The sequence below is a fragment of the Cydia pomonella genome, chromosome 5 (assembly GCF_033807575.1).
Source record: "Cydia pomonella isolate Wapato2018A chromosome 5, ilCydPomo1, whole genome shotgun sequence".
NCBI lineage: Eukaryota > Metazoa > Arthropoda > Insecta > Lepidoptera > Tortricidae > Cydia > Cydia pomonella.
This window is the reverse complement of record NC_084707.1, coordinates 18,756,327-18,780,110: the sequence shown is the minus strand read 5'-3', so window position 1 is coordinate 18,780,110 and position 23,784 is coordinate 18,756,327. Positions and strand designations below refer to the sequence as shown.

At 41.2% G+C, this 23,784-nt stretch overlaps 2 protein-coding genes across 2 annotated transcripts; one reads left to right on the top strand and one right to left on the bottom strand.

Moving 5' to 3' along the window:
* The first annotated feature begins 1,249 nt into the window (after positions 1–1,249).
* Positions 1,250–14,667, top strand: LOC133517973 (uncharacterized). The gene is made up of 9 exons (XM_061851487.1): positions 1,250–1,668; positions 2,849–2,986; positions 3,121–3,300; positions 3,834–4,095; positions 4,465–4,592; positions 4,987–5,113; positions 9,352–9,514; positions 9,953–10,126; positions 10,925–14,667. The coding sequence occupies exons 1-9, from the start codon at positions 1,642–1,644 to the stop codon at positions 10,950–10,952; spliced, it is 1,227 nt and encodes a 408-aa protein (XP_061707471.1). The 5' UTR covers positions 1,250–1,641; the 3' UTR covers positions 10,953–14,667.
* Positions 14,665–23,648, bottom strand: LOC133517972 (GATOR2 complex protein WDR59). The gene is made up of 12 exons (XM_061851486.1): positions 22,767–23,648; positions 22,464–22,671; positions 21,597–22,178; positions 21,433–21,494; positions 21,015–21,353; positions 20,173–20,544; positions 19,660–19,810; positions 19,147–19,330; positions 17,514–17,634; positions 16,507–16,749; positions 16,084–16,301; positions 14,665–15,366 (listed from the first exon to the last, which is right to left on the bottom strand). Exons 1-12 carry the CDS (start codon positions 23,013–23,015, stop codon positions 15,276–15,278), a joined length of 2,820 nt encoding a protein of 939 aa, XP_061707470.1. The 5' UTR covers positions 23,016–23,648; the 3' UTR covers positions 14,665–15,275.
* Between the last annotated feature and the right edge of the window lie 136 nt (positions 23,649–23,784).

Here is a 23,784-nt window from a genome sequence, read left to right as displayed (position 1 = left end):
CTGCCGCCGGTGCGGAGGGAAGAGACCATGGCTAATTGGCTGTGCTCTCGGCTTGTTTGATAACACACAATGTTTTGACCTGCTAACTGCTGTTTTATTGCTTTGTTATTTCGCTCGCACTGCACTTTTGAGTTTTCTTACTATACGGTGAAATGGCGGCTACTAAACTGCAATGGGATGACGCTAAACATAATTAAAGTATAAGGTTAGATGGGATAAGAGAAACAATCTGGTAGGAGAAACGCTTGTCTCTTGTTCCGAGCAAAATAATATTTCTCTTACACATGACTTTAATTAATGATATTAACAAAATTAAACTTTCTAAGCCTCAACAACAAGTAACCACATTTTTATTATTTTATAGGAAGATTACTTTTTCTCGAGCCCTATAGAAATATTGCCTATTATTGCAAATTGTCAAGTTATGGGAATCGAGTTGTAGGCACGGACGCCACTAGAGTCAGATCAAGCTAAGTTGGCAAGTGTTAAGTAAACGTCATAATTTCATAGAAATTTGACGTTTAAAATAACACTTCACTGTCTGGGCTGTCAAAACCGCCGCCAACTTGTCTTGGTCTGACTCTACATGCAGATAAGGGACGTCGTCTGATGACAATCGTACATCGACAAACGGCGAACGAAAATAACGAATGAGATGACTATTTCCATACCTACATTATTTCAGTTTTGATTGGCGTTTTGAAGTACGTAGATCAAGTATCATATGAGGTGGGGCAAAGTTGATATCGCTGGGGGCTAGCTAGACACCGCAGAGGGGCATACATTGTATGTAAAATTTGAGCTCTAGGTGGGGTCAGCTGCCGCCCCTGCCTGTACCTGGCTACGCCCATGCGTTCTTTGCTCAGACGCTATTAGGCCTGGCGATTCGCCAGCATTTTGGGGAGTCCCGAAAACGGGTGATTTAAGGGAGATTTTTTGACAGTTACTTTTTATTGTTTTAGTTTTATTTAGTTAAAGTATGTTTAGGTTTAATTAGTAATAATTAGTTTTAAGTTTATTTTGTTTTTTTATTATTTGACATTGATGTACAAAATATTATGTAATACTTGATGAAATAAATGCGACTAGAGTAAAAAAAATCAAATAAATAACAAATATAAACTCGTCTCTACCGGCAAGCCGTTAGTTTGTGTTTTCAGACATTTTGCACGGAGGCTACAAGTCGCCTAAACGTAAAGATGGCTAATAATATATCGGGTTGTGCTCAATTAAGAGTTCCGTACCCGCTACTACAAAACAAAACGTTGAAGACAGAAACAATAAAATTACAGGTAACTTGACCGCTAGTTGTTAGCGCTAACTTTGATGTTAGTAGTTTTAATCTTATTTATTTTTTGCTGTGCTGTTATTTGTCAACTACTTAGTCAGGCACCTGCTTAATCAAAACAAAACAACATCTATTTCTGTTTAAGTCACTGTTGACATTACCATATACTGTGATGAGCTACTACAAGTTTCAACCCCATCTGAAGGGTAAGTTGACGCACGCGCACAGGGCGGGCCGGCGATGGCCTATTGAGTACAAGTTGCCCACGAAATTGACACCTACATCGGTGTACCGTTTATTTAGTTATATAAAATACCAAGATTCTATAAGTATTTGTCGTATAAGAGATATGAATGAGGACCACTTCGTTCTCTCTCGAGGTAAGCAGTGCATACGGTTTACATTTAACATTTCCTGTAAGCGGATGATGGAAAATCGATATTGAAATGACACAAGTAAGCATAACCTAGAAAAGTGGATATTTAGTAGTTTTTGTTGAAATATTGCCTGGTAAGTAGGTGTGTGTGCATGTAACATGGATTGCCAGTGATGCGAGCTTGTTTTTATAGTAGCTTTTCGGCTGCCCAGGCAAGTATATAATCACTTCATAAGATACTTTACATAGTGCATTTCTGTATTAAATTATTAAAAATCTTAGCATTTCAATGTCATTAGAAACGATACTTATCAATAATTTAATACTTTTTTTCATTGACATGTGTACTTACTCAACTTAACAACTAAAAATGTACCTATATTGTGAGGATGACTGAGGTAGTCATGTTGTTGTTAGATTATTTCTTATTTTTATTTCACTCAAAACGAATCCTCGTGCGTGGGTAGCTGTCTATATCTATAATAGGTTACTGAATAATTTAAACTGTTATCGCTTTTAGGACACATTCATTCTGTTTAAATAAAATCAGGAAGAGTAGGTAATTGTGGGTAGGATATATGATCGGTAACTGAATAATTCATGTTATTATCTGTTTTTATACATATATGTAGAACCTATTTTTTCACACACATTCATGAGTGTTTATAACGATAACGGGTTGATCCACATTCAGCGCGACACTTTCCTATCATTTTTAACAACAATCACAATACAAGGCATAATTTATTATGTCAATTTGAAAGTAAAGAGGTTACTTACATTGTATATGGCTTCTCTGCGGAGGCCCAGCGCTGGACCAGCGAGATGGCCATGCGATGGTTATGGCTCCTCTACACGATGGCCCAGCGCTGGACCAGGGAGATGGCAATGCGATGGTCGAGAGCACGCACTATGGAATGGGTGGGACACATGTGCGGACGAAAAACCGACACCGTGGCCATCCCATCGCCCTCCCGCCGTGCCATAAGCCATCCGACACCACTACTCTCTCTACACGCTGGCCTACCTTAGTGGGCCAGAATCATGGCCCATCGTGTAGAGGACCCATTACTTGTCACAGTCAGGTAGGTTTTCGAACAGGTAGTGTAGTCATATTTGATTATGATTATGTAGTGTAGACAATTCCAGAGGTCTGGGGTAAAACAATAATGGCTTATTTCCAGGTCCTGGCCCTGCTGTTCCTGACGTTGATCCCTTGGCCGGGGCCGTCGGTCTTCAAGATCACCTGCTCACGTGACAACTCCAAAATTGTACGGAAGGTCATCCAAAACAAATGGCTCCCAGTTTTAGAGAGGTTTCAAGTAAGTGTATAATTTTAAGGGTTCCGTAGCTAAAGGATAACCCGGGACCCTGTTACTCATAATAACCACATAGTTGCATGTATTCAAAATAGTCTTACCCTACGGTTTGCTTATAGTTTACAACCATGTAACAGGTAAAGCTGCCGCTGGAGTGCCCGTTCCACCCCGCACGAGATATATTCGCGCCGCAGCACGACGCCAAAATGCAGCACCGGCCCTCGCAGTGGACCTGCGCCTTCTGCGGCAAGTCCTTCTACGAGGAGCGCCACCTCGACACACATTTCGACCAGCGACACAAGAACCAGATTAACAGGGTATGGCTAATGGCCGGAATGGGATCTTTTTTTTTTAACCGCAACGAGGTAAACATGCCGCCTGAGACTTATTGGGAACTTGGTTTGGGAGCGTAGGTTCGTATCCTACCGACTGCGCCAGGGAACAGATGTGGGTAAAAATGCCGTTTTCTTCTTGACTTTTTCGCGGCGTTCATGTAGTAGAGATACTTCCGCAGCACATATTTTAACATTAAATATATCAAAACACACCAGCCCGCACACGTATTTTAAGTCGAAATATTGCTTGACATGTTTTACTTCATACCGAGGAGCATCTTAATAATAATATGTCTGTGTCTCACGGAAGCTTTTTCATCTTTTATTTTAATAATTACGAGTAGAAACAACGACACACATTTCGACCGAAACAGATTAACATGGTACCTGAAACGTTTTGATAATTTTCCATTATCAGGTCCCAAACGTTGATACAGGATATATTTAGAATATCTTGTGTTTCGGAAACCTTGAAAAAGATCTTCCTTCAACCCAAAATATTGTATGGTTTGCAGGCGGAGGACGCAGTATGCCTAGCGGAGTACTGCGATATAATGCGGTGCCAAGTTTTGGTAGCGCATGGGTTGCTAAACGGCGGTGGCGGGCCTAGCACGGATATGGAAGTGTGGCAAGACGCAGAAGCCGCGCGTAAGGCGCTAGCACCCGCTGCGCCGAGATCCGTGGCTCGCGTGCCTGCACGACGACGCCGTCCGCGGGCCGTCCAGCCGCAGTCTGTGAGAGACTGCCCATCGACTGAAGTTGATCCTGATATTGTAGGTAAGGAAAGTGGCTAGGAAGGAAGGTTGATAAGCAAATAGGCAACGCAAGCCCGGTGGGGCTAAACTAAACCAGGGGTTGACACGCTTGCCGGTTGACGGTACACAAACCTCCCACATCCACCGCTCACCATTTCAGCGCCGCTTAGTGCTCACGTATCTCGGACGCCACAAAATACACCGAGAAAATTCCAACAATTGCTATCACGCCGTAGTTCGGTCAAAACACAAACAAAAAGCGTAGCTTTCGATATCAGAGATTTCCATTGTTAATGTTTTTCGCTTGGTCTGGTCTATGCTTCTCTAGCTCAATGAAATATAAATACTTAGCAGACTCAACAAACAATAAAATTCAATAATTATTTTATAGACCCAGAAGAGAAACGTACAGAGGACAGCGAAGGCGATGCGAATCAGACCTCTGAACTATGCGATGCTGATACGGTGGAATCTTCTCTGCCACCTGACAGCAGACAGCGGCGACTGGCCGACCTACAGGTGATTATATAGTTACATGTTCAATGCAAGTGTATCATTGCATTGAAGTACTCAACATCAAGCAATAAGGCAAGGAAAGGGCAAAGGCAGGTTTCCGCAGCTCAACAACTAGTGCCTATTTTACGTGAGGAAACTGTATGATACTCTCTTGTTCTCGTTATCAACACTTGAGCTTGTCCTTCCAGAATTGGACCTACATATATGTCTCCTCTAGTCTCTTCTTGTATAAGTTCCGGCAATTGTCGAAACGTTAAATTTCAGGTTCTCCAGGTCTTCAGAATCCTTGTTGCTTGGGGATATTACTTAGTGATTTGTAGACCAAATTGCGCCTAATCATTACTATTAGGTATGAAGTAGGTAATTAATTCAACACACCACATGATTGTAATTTCAGGCGGAGCGTGCTGCCTGCGACCCCGCGCGTCTTCAGCTACTCAAAGTGCGCTGCGAGCGAGTGGTTCATTCCTGCATCGCCACTTTGTTGTTGCATCTCACGCAACATCAGTTCACAGAACTTGAAGGTATAAGTGTTTGATTAGAAGGAAACAGCTTCGCAGCTTGACTTTGTTCTGCTTGGTAACAAACACATCGGCTGCGGAGTCTTACAGTAACTGTAGGCTGAGGGCCAAATTGGTAATACTGTGCCGAAAATATTGTAGGTATTTAATAACTATTTGGTATCACAAACATCTAACTGAATTTCAGGGATTCGAGTTACCTAAACTAGGTATAACACAGGGTCACACGGCACACCACACTCAGTTAATCCAATAATAAGTTAGGAAGTGCGATAAAAAGGATTGTTTTATTACTACCTTACAATTTTCTTAAGAGTCCTTATTCCTACAGACGAGCGTATTTTGTAAAATGCTTCCTTTTTCATTCAAGATTACGACGTAACTATTAGTATTTATTCAAAAACTGGTAACGTACTTAAATAATCGTTTCCTAAACTAGCGGCTCCAACAGTTCAAATTTTCATTTTCTCTTTTAAACCTCTTTTTTAATGAGTTTTTTTGGGAGTCTTTTCCAAAATTTGCAGTGAGATGTGGCGTTTCGGTTCTTAATTTTGCTGTAAACAAGAATCATTTGGTACATGAATGACTACAATTTGATTCAACATATCTCGTACGAGGGGCTGGAATGATTAACAATCGAAGATTCATTTGAAAAATCTGATAAAATACCTTCCGAGTTTTCTTCATTTTTTTGGCGAAAACAGGGTTTTATTATATTTTTTTTCCGCAAATTGTACGCATATTTTGCTTTAAAAATAATATTATAGCAAACTATAACTTTATGTTAACCTATAAAAAAAAAATCATAACTATGGGACCTACATTGCCGTAAATTTATATTTTTTTAAAACACGTATAAATCACGCAGCAGCGACGCCCCGCTCTCAGTCCGCGCGGAGCGCGCTTAGAGGACGGACCTGTGCTCGATTGTCAGGCATTCGTTGCGATCGTAATCAGCTACGGAGTTCCGAGAAGTGCTATATACTGCGATTAGAAAATCTTAATAAAAGTTCATTTTTTACACTATGCTTAACAGACCCTCGCTTATTGATGGATTTTCAGTGGTACTTTTTTTTATACTACGTCGGTGGCAAACAAGCTTACGGCCCGCCTGATGGTAAGCAGTATCCGTAGCCTATGTACGCCTGCAACTCCAGAGGAGTTACATGCGCGTTGCCGACTCTAACCCCCTCCCGCCCCTCGTTGAGCTCTGGCAACCTTACTCACCGGCAGGAACACAACACTATGAGTAGGGTCTAGTGTTATTTGGCTGCGATTTTCTGAAAAACGCATTTTTACTTGAAATTACGTTAGGGTTTGCATTTGCATTATTATTTTTGACCCGGATGAAGTCCAAGTTCTCATGATGGAGTCAGGAGTTGGTCACCAGAACTCCTAATCTACTCATTATAATCCCATCGTGTTTGGGCTCAAAAGATTTGCCCTGACGAACACCATCGATCTAGATGAGGTCCAGGGTCTCATGATGGAGTCAGGAGTTGGTCACCAGGACTCTTAATCTACTTATCATAACGCCATCGTGTTTGGGCTCAATAGATTTGCCCTGACGAGCACCATCAATCTAGATAAAGTCCAGGGTCTCATGATGGAGTCAGGAGTTGGTCACCAGAACTCCTAATCTACTCATTATAATTCCATCGTGTTTTGGCTCAAAAGATTTGCCCTGACGAGCACCATAGATCTAGATGAGGCCCAGGGTCTCATGATGGAGTCAGGAGTTGGTCACCAGAACTCCTAATCTACTCATCATAACTCCATCGTGTTTGGGCTCAATAGATTTGCCCTGACGAACACCATCGACCTAGATGAGGTCCAGGGTCTCATGATGGAGTCAGGAGTTGGTCACCAGAACTCCTAATCTACTGATCATAACTCCATCGTGTTTGGGCTCAATAGATTTGCCCTGATGAATACCATCGATCTAGATGAGGTCCAGGGTCTCATGATGGAGTCAGGAGTTGGTCACCAGAACTCCTAAACTACTCATCATAACCTCATCGTGTTTGGGCTCAATAGATTTGCCCTGACGAGCATCATCAATCTAGATAAAGTCCAGGGTCTCATGATGGAGTCAGGAGTTGGTCACTAGAACTCCTAATCTACTCATTATAATTCCAACGTGTTTGGGCTCATGAGATTTGCCATGAGGAGCACCATCGACCTAGATGAGGTCCAGGGTCTCATGATGGAGTCAGGAGTTGGTCACCAGAACTCCTAATCTACTCATCATAACTCCATCGTGTTTGGGCTCAATAGAGTTACCCTGACGAGCACCATCAATCTAGATAAAGTCCAGGGTCTCATGATGGAGTCAGGAGTTGGTCACTAGAACTCCTAATCTACTCATTATAATTCCAACGTGTTTGGGCTCATGAGATTTGCCATGAGGAGCACCATCGACCTAGATGAGGTCCAGGGTCTCATGATGGAGTCAGGAGTTGGTCACCAGAACTCCTAATCTACTCATCATAACTCCATCGTGTTTGGGCTCAATAGAGTTGCCCTGACGAGCACCATCAATCTAGATCAGGTCTAGGGTCTCATGATGGACTCAGGAGTTGGTCACCAGAACTCCTAGTCTATTCATCATAACTCCATCGTGTTTGGGCTCAAAAGATTTGCCCTGATGAGTACCATCGATCTAGATTAAGTCGAGGGTCTCATGATGGACTCAGGAGTTGGTCACCAGAACTCCTAATCTATTCATCATAATGGTAATTTGACGGTGCTTGTCGGGGTAAATCTATTGAGCCCAAACACGATGGAGTTATGATAAATAGATTACGAGTTCTGGTGACCAACTCCTGACTCCATCATGAGACCCTGGACTTCATCTAGATCGATGGTACTCGTCAGGGCAAATCTTTTGAGCCCAAACACGATGGAATTATAATGAGTAGATTAGGAGTTCTAGTGACCAACTTCTGACTCCATCATGAGACCCTGGACTTCACCTAGATCGATGGTACTCGTCAGGGCAAATCTTTTGAGCCCAAACACGATGGAATTATAATGAGTAGATTAGGAGTTCTAGTGACCTACTCCTGACTCCATCATGAGACCCTGGACTTCATCTAGATTGATGGTGCTCATCAGGGTAAATCTATTGAGCCCAAACTCGATGGAGTTATGATGAGTAGATTAGGAGTTCTGGGGAGTTCTGGTGACCAACTCCTGACTCCGTCATGAGACCCTGGACCTCATCTAGATCGATGGTGTTCGTCAGGGCAAATCTTTTGAGCCCAAGCACGATGGAATTATAATGAGTAGATTAGGAGTTCTGGTGACCAACTCCTGACTCCATCATAAGAACCTGGATGGACTTCATTCGGGTCATAAATAATAATACAAACCCTAACGTGATTTCAAATAACACTGAAACTCTATAGCACTAATGTGCGCAAACGATTGGCATCTTGACTAGGCAGCATGGGTGCGTAGCCACCATGCCAATCGATACGACAACGAAACACTATCTGTCTCTCTCTCGTACTAATATGCACAAACGATTGGCATCTTGGCTGGGCAGCATGGGTGCGTAGCCAACATGCCAAATGTTTACGATACGACAAGGAAACACTATCTGTCTCTCTATCGCACTAATATGCGCAATCGATTGGCTTCTTGGCTAGGTATCATGGGTGCGTAGCCAACATGCCAATCGTTTACGATACGACAACGAAACACTACTGTCTCTCTATCGCACTAATATACGCAAACGATTGGTATTTTGGCTAGGCACCAAGCAAGTGTGTGGCCAACATGCCAATCGTTTACGATACGACAACGAAACACTATCTGTCTCTCTATCGCACTAATATACTTTATTTATACCTGCAGTCATTTACTAACTTCTTCATTTTCCATTGGTGTGAAAGAGACAGAATAAAGAGCAAGGGTTATAGTACACTCTGTAGTCTGTCCACTTAGTAGTAGTGTACATAAAAAAAACTACTGTGCATATAAAATAAAATAAAGAGTGCCCATATGATATCATATAACACTAAAATTAATGTTGCTTGAAATTATATTGAAAACTATCAAGATTATTCTAGTCTGCATTGAAACGCGCGTCGCGTTGCCGGCGCTCGCGTACCGAGCGCCAACGCCATCTATCGAGCGTTATTTCGTGAAATCGGAGAACGCTCCAAGGATTAAGGGCTCTTAAGCACATCTGCTTTTCCGACAGACTACCATCACTAATGTCCTACTTTGTGCAGACGAGATGCAGCGCGCTGTATGCTGGTACTTGAGCTGCGACCGCTACTGGGAGGACACGGCGCCCACCGCGCGCGCCTTCCCCTGGCCGCTGCTGCTGGCGCTAGCCACGGGGCTCGCGTTGGCGCTATGCATGTGCTATTACATCATCTGGATCGTGTTCGAGTAAGCATACTATAAATGGAAAACTACTAAAAAGATACTTGCTATTAACATTTCAACACAGTATTGAGATTTGTCTGTAACTAGGAGCCACGACGCCGCGTTCCGCACGCCAGATTCGTTTTAACACAATGCATTACTTTGAATCGTGTTTAAGTAAACTTACGACTAATACTCCAATACTAAACATAATCAAGACCAAGAGTAGTGACTAAGGGGACTTGTGCCTCCAAAAAACCTCGGAAAGAAGCTATTTAATTCAACAGCGGAAATATTCGCTAGAGGATTTTTTTCTGAAACGGAACTTACCGAGGTCGAGGAAATTGATGTGAGATTCCAGTTGGACCGTGTGGTTTGATGTTATAATATAAAACAACCACGGGAACATCTTTGGGAAGGTCAGTCCTCAAAATATTTAAGTATAAAATTATCTGTTTCCAGTTCTGAGGAAGGCAGCGTGGCGGGCAGCGCGTCTGTGTCGATGACGACCCACTCGTCGCCCGCGCGCGCCGAGCGCCTGGCCACCGAGGAGGCGCTGTTGGACGACCCCGACCACGACGACCACTACATCTACGTCACCTACCCGCCCGAGCTCAAGCGACGCCTGCTCGAGAGGTATGCAAGGAACGTCACGCTCATTTTACTCACGCCCTTTATCAGGCAAACTCGCGTTGATTGATCATGCTACTTATTTACGGTTGAATCTTTGAGTGACATAATCACAGGACGAAACTTATTTTGATAATATTCTTTAGTTCGACTCATGACGACCGATCTCTTCAAGCTGAACATCTTGTGCGATTCAAGGCTACTCGACAAGCCTGATCTTGACCTTGCCGACGACTTATCTGTTCAGGCCGCGTAGCCAACGTTACAATCGTTAACGCTCCGTAGCGTATCGTAGTCATCTCTCTCTATCACTCTTCCATATTAGTGCGACTGTGACAGTTGCGTTTCGTTCGCCACGGAGCGTGAACGATAAGCACGTTGGCTACGCGAGCAGTTATTTAGTTTCAGTTTTCTTGTTTACGTGCTCACCGCTAGGCGTATTCCTCTGCAGTCTAATATTATTCATCATTTTGAATATATCCGCTGATCTAGCAGGGTATTTGTCTCTTGTATCTGTCTAAAAGAGAGTAAAACCTTCATTATGTATTGGTACTTACATTATCATCTCAGCGATACATGTTTATGTAAGCAAAACCAATTTCAAGCTTGTAGATAGACATTCTCACTACACAAATTAAATTGTAGGTTACTTAAGCACATGGAATAGTTGACTTGTAAATTAGTTATGTCGAATAAAACCGCACTCCATTGAACTATTTGCACGGTTAAGATATTTTCTATAGAAACAGGTATAATCCGTGTTTATATTAATAGGTGTTGACTGATCGATGTTGTTTGTTTTAGCTGCTACAATAGAACAACTCGCCTTTGAGACCCGACGTGTCCACCTTATTTCGTCGTGCATGCACCTTATTTGTATGAAGAAAGTAGATTCTTAGTGTGTAGATAATTTTAGTAATACTCAGGAATTACCCAATAACGTCACCCATTAATAACATTAAAAAAAGTCCGGACACTCTCCAGAGTCTATTATCCGTAAACGCAATTTGATGTTAAATTGCAGACTTAACTAGATACAACTCTGCGTATCCAACCAATTTCATGAAGACATCGTAGATTGTACGAAACCTACCTAGGTATTAGGTACCTACTACGTTATTTGATCAAACCTACATTGTGACTAGCTGACTGCCTATTTAAATTATGTTTCAAAGAATTTATAGATAATAGAAGAGTGGCTTAGATTTTTATTTTATAAATAGCGCTTAGTTGTTGCCTTGTGTTTGTTATAAGTTATTTAGTGAATATTAAGTAAATATTAACCTAATATAAATACACCGTGAGCAGATGTGCCCACATTAGTATCTATTACATTGTTATTTAGGTTTTTAATTCACTTCTGGGACCTCAACATTCGGATTATAAAATATTGTAAATACCTTATGTAACGCATTGAATATGAATATTAAATTGAATTTCAATATGATACGATACACGTATCGCTGACAAAAACAATGTACCTACCTATCTTATATAATTTACGCTATTATAGTTAACGTACCTATAGTTCATAGTTTAAGTAATACCAAATTTAAATACCAAATTATATTTCGGTTTGAATGTACATAAAAATACTCCATTTTTCAACCCTATTATAACAATGAGAAATGTCTCATACATAGCTACGCTATCATATCACCAAAAGTCGATTTTTCAACAGTAGCTAATTTATTTGGCTAGGTATTTATAAAATATAGTGATGTAACTGAAACCTTTATACAAATGCTTCTAAAAATGAAGCTAATTTACATTACGTAATTATAACCAGATTATGTAATAAAGAACAAAAACACTAAAAACTCGAAATTATTGAGATTCGTCGATTATAGTTGTTGTGAAGATACTTTGTTAACGTGTAGTTATGCATGCCGCAAACGAGATACCAATACGTGGGTTCCCAAAAAACATGTTTACGAATAAATAGAAGTATGAAATAATTACAATAAATAATCATGGAGCCAATATGGAGTGAGTCGCCTTACCGTGCGTACCGATTGTGCGGTGTTCTAAATAGTACCTTGCCTGCTAGTCGTAAGTTAATAGTAATATAAAGTATAAAACCTGCTGCAAATTGTAAATAAGCTATATTTTTTCCAATTATTGTAATTAGAATATTGATTACCATACGATTGATAGATCGAGCGACTCCTGGTATTAGAAGTATCCAAACGCTGCAATATAGGTAAGGCCATGTTGTGAAGAGAAACTTAGTTTATACTACTCGGGGTCAGAGCAACAGTGTGAGAATTCTCCACAAGTGTTTTTCTTGCCCCAGAGTTTCTCTCACCTTATCTAACCTTAACGAAAATTTCGTTTAATAACATAACTTTATTTAATAAAATGTCATGATGTAGCAACGTACTTACCTACTCCCAATATCTTAATCAAGTAAACATTTGTAGTATTGTCAACGTGAAAATATGATACCATATGGTCAGTTAAGTGTGTTCCTGCTGTCGCTGTTTAGATTTAAAATATTTTACCGACAAACACTTTTGCTACAGTTAGGTACGAGGGGCGTTCAATAAAAAGTGAGAATGAGTATGATATATACAACTTTTATTAAATGTTATTTTTATTTTTCGAATAGTCACCTCTTAGCATAATACACTGAGTATATATTTTTTTCTAAACTTAAAATTCCGTTTCTAAAAAAGGTTTCATCTAGAGTACTTAAAAAATCTTGTACTGCAGCGACTACCGCGTCGTCGTCTTCAAATTTCTTGGCTCTTAGGTATTCCTTCAATCTCGGAAATAGGTAGAAATCACTAGGGGCGAGGTCTCGTGAATACGGAGGATGCTTAAGGATTTCGAACCCAGCATCACGAATTGCAGCCATTGCAACGGCGGACTTGTGCATTGTCCTGATAGAACAACACAATTTTCGAGAGTTTACCTCGCCGTTTGTCACGGATCTCATTGCGCAATGTTGCTATTTCTTTGGCATATAAAGTGCCCGTAATAGTGGCTCCATGCTCGAGATAACGACTAAATCATTACGACCCCTTTACCATCCCAAAAAACAGAGCCTATGACGTTACCGGAAGATGGGCCCACCTTGAATTTCTTCGGAGTTGGAGATGATGGCCTTTTCCATGTCATAGACTGCAGTTTCGTTTCAGAGTCGTAATGATGGAGCCATGTCGAGTGTTAGAGTCGGCAACGAGCATGTAACTCCTCTGGAATTGCAAGCATCCATAGGCTACGGAGACTGCTTGCCATCAGGCGGGCCGTATGCTTGTTTGCCACCGACGTAGTTAAAAAAAAAAAAGTTTCGTCCATTGTTATAAATCGCGCCAAAAAAAGTTCCCGGACTTGCTGTATCAGGTCCAAAGCTTCTTGACAAATCTAGACTCTAGTTTGTTTTTGCGTGTCAGTAAGTATTCTGGGTACCCAATGCGCAGATACCTTTTTCATACCCAAGCGTTCATGTAAAATATTATGCACGCTCCCCGTTGAAATCTTTACATTTTCAGCAATAAAACGAACCGTGACACGACGATCCGCCAAAACTAAGTTATTGCCTTTTTTTCACAATTTCTTCAGTTACTGCTGTAGTAGGGCGTCCAGAGCGGTGTTCATCCATGGTCGATGTTCTTCCACGTCTGATTCGGCGCACCAACGTGCGACTGTCGAATACGGAGGAGCATTAGACCTTAAAGTGTCCCGTAAATGTAAATTGACTTGGTCCGTAGATTTTTTTTTTCAAACACAAGTATTTGCAGTTTAAGGCACGCAGTTCAATTTTCTCAACTTTCGCTAACGTACTCAATAACATCGCGAAGAACTCGCCGTATTTTTTTAAAACAAAAAAACAGTTTGCATCTTATTGTCATTATATTGAACGCCCCTCATACATTCATTATGACAGGTAAGAGCGGCCTAAGACTGAGTGAGAACGAATTTTTCGTGGTTTGTATTTTTATGACGTGTTATCACCCTCCTGTGAAGTATGTTACTTAGTCAAATAATGGCGTAACAACTTATGTTCAATATCATAAGGAATGTATCTACACATACCTGTCTTGATGTCATTGGGGTTGGTTTACTAGATCCTAAGTCTAGCAAAAAATCTAGATCAAAACCCGTTTTACGACGAGTATCAAAAAAATACAAAATAGTTTATTTGCTATCTAGTAGAATTTAAACAATATTGATTTAAATAGTATGACACGGCATAATCTTCTTTTCACTTGTATCTTGCGGAATCATCATATTTTGTCTACAAAAATATTCTTGTTCTTATTGCTATTCAACGCAACACGTGCATCACACGTAACTAAACACACTGATTATTTTGTTGACTCATCATAAATAAACCCTAGCTCATCTAAATGGAACCCTCAAATTTTACGTACCTAATATCGCTTTCTATTAATCTTATGAAATGCTTTAACGAGACTGAAGTAAAGCATACGTTTAAGTGATGATACGCGCACTCGACTTACAATAGTAACGTGCACTTTTCATTCTAATTGGATAATTATAAAATTGTAAAAAGTTTGTTAAATAAAAATATAAAATAACTTGAGTGTTTTATTAAAAATTGTACTCAAATTGGCAGTCGTTTATTATACATATGATGTCCAAAATATTACATATTTACAAATTCCGATGATAATCATTACAAATCAACCCCTTTCATCATTTAGCGCCACTTGCACCATCCCACTTACCCATTGTTAATCGGTTAAACCTGGAGTTGTTTACCAGTACAATTTGACACGGGGTTAACGGTTTAACCGGTTAACCCCGTGTTAATGGGATGGTGTCGCTTACTGTTACTAAATTGCAGCTAAGTAATTATCGGGATATGAAAGTGTTTCCACTTGAAACATTGGTATTCTAAATATTCCAATCCAGTTCATATTTGACCTGATCACTTCACGCCAATTTAATGTCAGTTATCTGAGAAGTTTTATGTTTTATGTGCCTATAAAATGTAAATATCAAAGACTTACATGAGACTGATGTCCAATTACGAAGAAGTAATTAGGCGTGTCAAATATTGGTATGTTGCTATTTAGCGACCTTCTTATTCGCGTTGTCTTGCATTCGTCCCTTCTTTAAAGACTAGGTAACCAGTGGAAACAAGTAACTAGTAAGATATAAGGAAGGTGGGTACTTGTATAATCTAAGCATATTTCACGCCCTTCCAGAAGGCGTTGCTGTCGACGAGGCATTTGCAGCCGCAGCCCGTGGGGCACGTGTCGTGCTTCTCGAACCTGACATAAAAATATAATCTAATTACAATCTTGAACAGTATAAAAGGGGTCATTTCGTATCGAAATTGACCTGTTTCGATTACTCTATTAACCGAATTGTTTGACAACATTTAGATGTAGGCAATTAATTCTTAGGGCCACTTGCTCCAATAATTGACTCGAGGTTAACCAGTTTAACCTGGAGTTACCATAGTTACCAGTACAATTTGACACTGGGTTAACGGTTTAACCGGTTAACCCCGGGTTAGTGGAATGGTGCAAGAGACCCTTAGTGTAATTGACTGATATGTGTATATAAGACTCCTTACTACGGAGTGGACATCAGTAATGCTACTAGGTTGCCCTTGAACTTTTGAATAAAAACGTAGAGCCAATTTATTTTTGGCCTAGTCTATTTCGTCGGAGCCGTTGGCTCTGGCGACTGCCTAGAATCTTTGTCCACGGCGGTTGGCGCTTTACGCCTCGGTTTCTGGTTAACGCAGTATGCGTGCAACAGGCGTCAACTGGAGACCGAGGCCTTATATGGGTTGTGTTGGGATGCTGTACGTGTGCTACCCACCAGGCCAGCAGGTGCGCGGCGTGGCTCGCCAGCTAGCGCACAGCGCGCTACACTCACCAGGCCAGCAGGTGCGCGGCGTGGCCACAGTAGGTGCAGGCAATGGCGGCGGCACGCGTCGCACGCCGCCCCGCAGCCGGCGCACAGCGCGCTACACTCACCAGGCCAGCAGGTGCGCGGCGTGGCCCGCGTGGCCGCAGTAGGCGCAGGCCATGGCGCGGCCGCGCACGCCGCGCGCGCACACGGCGCAGCGCAGCGCCAGGCGGCGGCACGCGCCGCACGCCGCCCCGCGCGCGCTCCGCCCGCAGCCGGCGCACAGCGCGCTCAGCTCCGGCCCCGCGCACGGGGCTAGTTGCCGCACACGGACCAGCTTCATCACCTAAGGACACGCATATATTTCTCATTCATTCATCGTTATGATTTTTGGCTGATGTAGCTTACATGGGTGATTTTTTTCTTGGGAACACTATTTTAAAGTTCGAATTGGAGTGAATCACAAGTCAGTATACAAATTATTTCAATCGTCTATATAACAGCTGCCACTCGATGAGTGAGTTGTCGCAAAATAAACAAAAAAAAAATACCTCTGTCCTCTTATACAGAAGCTGCCACCGATGCAAAATATCCGCGTACACTCTTTTAAAGCAGTGGTACTGATGCACCGCGGCCTCATCGAGAACGCAGGCCGACATACGCTCTGATTTGGACACGCTCGAGTCCGTGTAGAAGTTCTCGGCCTCGGAGCACGAGTTGCTGCGGACATTCATCCAGCCGTCGGCTATTTCGCTGTATTGGTTTACTGTGCTGTATGGAGATGTTCCATTGCCCTAAAACATGACCACAAATTAATCAAGAGAACGCTAGTTTACTGTAAGGGCTGCTTATTGGCGTTAAGTGTTAATGCTAAGTTTTCATTTACAACACATGGTAGACAGAACAGGCACTGTCCCTGATAGTCGCGAGTAGGAGCGCTAGTGAAGTCTTTTTTTTATTAAAGGTCTACAACTAGTACATCATTTAAAAAAAACTTAGGGTGTCACAATGGTGTGCTGCATGCCTGCCAATATTGGTACGACAGTGAGGGAGAGAGAAAGGTTTTCTGTTGCACAGGCGACAGCCCGCACTAGGTACAATCAACTTGATATTTCTGAGCAGTTCCGGACTGTTTACTAAGCCGTGTAGGATTTTATACAGGAATAAAATGTCATTAGCTTTTCGTCTAGAAAACAGTGATTGCATTTTATAATGCTGAAGTCTTATATAAAGTGTATGGGAAGTCTTACAGTCGGAGTCATGTTTACATAAAATCTTATTAGACTAAGGCTGGTGAGCAGTAAACGAAGATAGACTAGACGATAATAAATAAATTGGCGGCGATAAGCATTATCACGGGCGAGTTCCACAGCAGCGATCAACAATTTTTATATACCTTCATCTCTTTCATGCCCCATAATTTTTTCATGAAATTATACAGAAGCTATTTTTTTCTCTTGGTAAAATTGTAATACGTATGTTAACATTAATTAACCCGCATACAAAAATATTGTACAACATACATAGCAAAGCATTAAAATATTAAGTTGCAGCTTACATAACTAGAATTGCTAATAGTGGACTGCGAGCTCCATTTGTTGGCGTCGTTGAAGATGGAGAACGCGCACGCCAGCATCGCCGCCATTTGCACGTCCAGTGCCTTCGCGTAGTGGGATATCCTAGAATTTAAAGTGGCTTTAGAAACAATCCAATCTTAAAAATACCATGAGCTTGAATTTAATACAGGCTCTAGTGAAACTAATATCAAATCAAAAAGTTTTTACTTTAAGTTGAGTAGACGCCGACGCTCGGGAGGCGCTAGTGTGGGGTGGCCCTAATATTTAAAACACGTTGTCTAAAATGTTTATTTCTTGTAAAATACACTTAATGATTATTATGATAAGGTAGAAAATCAGATGTATAAACCCTGACAACCACAAACTAGAGGTACGCAAAGGTATATCTGCAGAAGTATATGCACTTATTTTAATAGCAAACTGGTCCTTCGAACCAGTGTCTTGGTCTTGGCACAGTATAATACAGTAGATAAACGTCGAACAAAGGTACATCGCGCAGTTTGTATGTGTGCGTGCCGTGTACGTACGCGCGCGGCCCGCGTTACATGGAAACGGCGCAGCTTGAATATGCTTGAATCAGTCCGGGCTGCGCCGTTCGCCGTGTTCAGAGCGTTGTCACTCGAAACGACAAAAATGTCATCAGTGTCGCGGTCACGGCAGTACTGCAGAGTGTATGACTGTTTACAAGACAATATTTAGAATCTAAGATAGGTCTCTCAAATTTATGAGGAAATGAGTGAGATCGAGCGTACATTACCCTGTCCTTGTTTTCCTAAACAATATTTTTTTAAATTTAATATAAGGATGCGGATCTATTTTACACTAAAGAATAATAACCAAGAGTTTTGTACATTAAGAAATAGACGGAAATATTTTAGTGTAGCTAATTTGTAAGTGTTGTGTAAAATGTTTTGTCCATAAATATGTTATTTTCAATTACATATGATATGTTATTTTCAAGTTTATCGTATAAGTGTATAAAATAGATAACACCATTTGTACAAAGTCGTCATAATACTCATAATGTTAGTGTGCCGCTGGTCTATATGGAGTTCTTAGTAAAGTAACAAGAAAAAAAATTAACTGTTTATTTCTTTTTATTTAGAAAATTTTAGGTGTTACAAATACATAGCTTAATCTATATTTATTTTAGATTATTAGCCAAGACGAATCGTATTCAAGTGTATTAATTCAATTAAATAGGTACGCAAGTATAATAATTCGTTTGTGACTGATGTGGTACAGTCAGCGTCAAATACTTCGTAGCAGTCAAAGTAGCCAAATAGTTCGGTACACCATATATTTAGTATGGTGTACCGAACTATTTGGCCACTTTAACTGCTACGAAGTATTTGACGCTGACTGTACCTATCGACTTTTACTGGCATATTACATAATATCAACGACATATTGTTTAATAACACCTAACGTTCGAAATAAGTATAAGTTATTGTTACCCAACAAAGTGCGACAACCCTGTGCGCTCAGGGTCAGTAGGCATCGCGCGCTCCTAAAGGGCCGGAGATTGATTACTGCTACTATTATACTGTGGTCTTGGTTTGTTTATGTAGCCATTTTTGGTGAGCGAGGAGTTGTTAGCGGTATACTACTCACAGCGACTGTAGCAGGCTGCAGCATAGCGGGTGCTGCGCCCAGCCCATGCTCTCCTCGCTGGAGGCGCAGTGGTCGATAGGTCGCGCGCGGAGCGCCCGCGCCGCCAGCGCCGCCAGACGCCATGCGTGCGCCAGTTCGCTTTCGCCTTCCGCTGATGCTATCCGCGCATTCGCCTCACACATTTCTGTAAAAATGTATGCTTAGCTATTCAAGGATAGCTGTTTCTGTTCCACATGCGCATGTTGCCGGAACCCTATAACTTAAGCCTCCCCTGACTCACGAACGAAGAGATCTGTACCATTATTTATAAAAACGCCAAAAAAATCACGTTAGTTGTATCGGAACCTCCTTAAATATTATTTTTTTTGTATTTGTTGTTATAGCGGCAACAAAAATTCATCATCTGTGAAAATTTGAACTGTCTAACTAGGTATTACGGTTCATGAGATACAGTCTGGTGACAGACGGACGGACAGCGGAGATGGTGAAATGAAAAATACTAGAATATCGTACCGACTGAATCCTCAGCGTTGATGACGTACTTCTCGGCGAGAACCCGGTTCAGCGGGAACAGATCGGGCGCCGCGTAGAGCACGACTCTGGGTGAGCAGCCGGAGATGCTCCCGCGACTGCGCATGCTGCCCGCGCGCCGGCCTTGCGCTTTCTGTACCAACATGTAGATACATATTAATAATGCAATTATTTTTAAGGTACAGATTTATACCAAGCGGTTTTGGACAAACGACATGACATGTTTAAGACATATATTCATGTTAATTAATAATGTTAGCAAAAATTCAGTTCTAAAGATATATAAGCATGGGCTGTTAAAAGTGTAAAATTATAAAATGGTGCACTCGTAAGATGCAAACAAGTGAGTGGTGCAGCTTGCGATGAAGTGTTTTAAAATTCAAAGAGCGCCTATGTGTGGCGTACCTCTCGTTCGTAAATGCTTCACAAAGCTATGGGTGCATATCCACCCATTCATAAAGTGGGTATGCACTTTTAGTAACTGTTTGTACTTACCCAACGATCTTGAAAGTAGAACGTAGTAATAGAATTAGAAGGATGCCTGTGTAGCAACTGCGGGAACCCAGGTGCGTTCGTCGGAGACGGCGTAGTGGTGGCGTGTGGCGACACCGAGCCGTAGCCGCTCCCGAAAAGGCTCGGAAGAGTCGACAGCGACGACATCGACCTCGGGGTTCCCGCCTCATGTTTCAAGGACAATCTCCGAGTATTCGATGGACGATTGAACACAACTAATGTGCTGACGCCGCACCACTTTGCCCCGGAAGTCCGGGGGAAGGGAATGCATGCGTCGCCGGCGTTTTCGCTTTCCGATTGGCTTCTTTGACTTGACTTCATTGAGTCGGAATCGTCACTAGATTTAACTGGAATCTGTAAATAAACATTTAACACATCGACAAGAACTCGTAAACAATTTCCTTCTTTAGAATGATTATGGGTCAAATGTAAGTCCATTGAACCCGGATGATAAATCAAACTTGCAAAAAGAAATGAAAATGACAGTAGTTTCCAGGAATCAGAAAAATTGGCTCACAGAAGGCAGTCATGAAAATAAAAACCAAAAGAGCTCATAGGTAAAAAAAATGTGCTTGTGACAAATTGTGTATAAATAGGGTTGCTGGAATGTTCGTTGTGAAACGCCGGAGTGGGTCTAATGGCCAAGTTCTCCCCCCCTACCCCTCGCTAGGAGATGGGGCATTAGCGGCGAGTCCCAATCACCCTCCCATCATCCCATCAATGGCCTTCCCACGGCCGAAGGGATGGTGTGTAAATGAATTCGCCCACACCATGAAAAATAAAAAGAGTTGCTCAATTGATTTAAAAAACTGTTTGATAATTACCTCGTCAATAGATGTCGCCAATGTTTTTAGACAATGTAACAAACACCTTTGGCCTTCCTTCTTCTTGCGATGGGCTGTTCTATTTAAAGCTTGTAGTATTTTAATAGTTGTTGTGCTATCAATATTTGTACCTGAGAGCCAAGAGAACTTTGGTATAGTTTGTTCAGGTACATTTTTAGGGAATGCCACTTGTAGGTTGGCAGTGTACCCATTGCGTTCTGAGTGTATCTGACATATCCTTGTATTTGTGTTCATGTCAGTGACTTCAATATTCGCCATTTCTCTTATAGATTCGAACTCTTCATCTATTGATATTAAGTTTGAGGTTGGCATCTTGGTCTGAAAAAAAAATAGGTGCTTCTGTTAGTATGCAATGTCAAAATACATGAATGCTTATTATTTTAGAAATAAATTATACCATTTGTATATCTTGTCCCATATTGTCAGATCCATCATTCATAGACTCAACTGGTGACATTGCTGAAACAAAATGCAATCATTTGAATCAGGTAGTTTCTGAGTTATCTACAACCCTACAGTTTGTCACAGCAACTTTGCTTTGTATTATGCAAAAATACTCACTGTCACTACTGTTGTCCTCTTCAATTTCACTATCATTGGGTAAGTAATGGTGGCACATTTTCAGCAAAGAGGGCTGCATTGCCCAAATCCTTAAAGATTGATCTCTGCCCCATGTCACTAGCTGGTAATTATCTGGAGGTGTGTTTGGCCTCCACACCATTGTCTGTACTGTGTCTGTATGTCCCACGAGCCGGTGTGTTAAGATATCAGAGACCCAAATACCAATTACTCCAGCTTGTTCCACGCGGGGTAACCCGCCCCATCCCACACCTATAGTCAACAAACCACTCCCAAATGGTGTATATATAGCTCTCCACACAGGGAAGTTAGTGTTTATAACATTCTCTGGTCTCCTAGCATTATTTATGTCAAAGAACTTTATGCTCCCATCATGACTGGATGTCACTAATTGGTATTCATGGTGGGGACTCCAGTCTACACCGTGGATTTTGCACAAGTGAGCTGAAATGTACTGAAATGGTGCACTGTGTTTTCGATAATCCCATATCTTGATGTCTCCGTCATGTGCTGTTGCAACTATGTGAGATGCCACCTTGTTCCACTGAACTTGTGAAGCTCCCGCTGTAAACCACATAGTGTTAAAGGCTCCTCCACATTTCATTCAAACCATGGCAATGAAAGTCTAAAGCAATTTACCTTACAAAGAAGTCACTTTATCATGCAGAAAAATAATACTTGGAAAACCTTATGTTTAATTATGGGGTTTAAATTCTTATTCAATTGTAAGTCAAGTATAGTACCTAGTCTAGATTTATCACTTTTACTCATTGGGATATCTTATGAAACATTATTTTATTACTTAGATACCTGTGTAATATAATAGTTACTGAGAAAATTCTATCTTACCAACTGCACACAGTGAGATTACTGGTTTTCTTGCATCCCGGAGGTCCCACATATGAGTGAAAGTATCTATAGAACATGTTGCTATGAGGTTGTGGTCTTGTCTGTGGAAGTGCGTGTCGCTGACGACTCGCGTGTGTCCGCGTAGAGAGCAAATACAAGTCAGATCGTTGCCTGCCCGCCATTCATACACGTCAACACGCTGATTACTCTGGAATATGTGGAATTAAATGAAATGAGGGTATCATATATTTGTGAATGATAACGGCTGCCAATTTAGACGTGTGAATATTTAATTTAATTTACCGCAATCGCACAAAGCTTTTGCCCGTTATATGTTTGACACCACTCCGCTCCGGCAGCGTCGTACTTGCTGTGACGCGGGTACTTCTTTATAATGTCACCAGCATCTTCTTCCAAATTAACTTGCTTAATCGCTAGCCATCGACGTCCGGCTAGTAATACGTTGTTACCAGAGAAATCGACGGACATAGCAGTGGCCTGCAACTCCCGGTACTCCCACTTCATCAGCTCGGAACTCCAGTGCACAGACATTTTTAATTGTAGTTATAAAAATAATTACATACAAATATTAAAACTTTATATCTAATATTTACACAGTTTATTCAGTTCATGATATTGATAACATAACAAATCAATCGCTACAATCAGCACACCACACACCATATTATTATTATCATAAAATGTCAACATGACAGTTCAAATCAGCTGTCCAAAGGCGATTTTCAGACTCCTTTAAACTCTTCTGTTTTGTATTCTATTTAGGGTGGTATATGGTATTATGGTATTCCACTTGTGTCCAATTTCTTGGTGAAATTTTGGATACGTGGGTGGTAATTCCCGACAGCCGTAGACTGGAGGGAATTAAAGACCCGAGTTTGCAATATTCTTATCCCTGGAGCTACACACAATGCTTTTCATCACACTTGCGAAGAAAAAACTAAATTTTAAGCGAAATAATTCTATAAAAATATTATAAACGGCAGTTAAATCAATCAAATTTAATAATTTTAAACATAAACAACAATATTAAATTATAAACGTCAGTATTTTAAAAGTAAAACTCATTTATGCTACTAGGTGTGTATGAATAATTGACATAAAACCAAAGCGATAACTCCCTAGGGAGTTATAGCTTTTTTTTCCACAATCCATAACTCCCACGGGAACATTAAAGGCCTTTGTCCTTCAGTACACCTGCATGAAAAATGATCTTTTTCGAGCAAGTGTGATGAAAATAATTTATTATAACTGAGAGCCTACCGCGAAGCACGTTCGATGTGTTGCCGCCCGTCATCGTCAC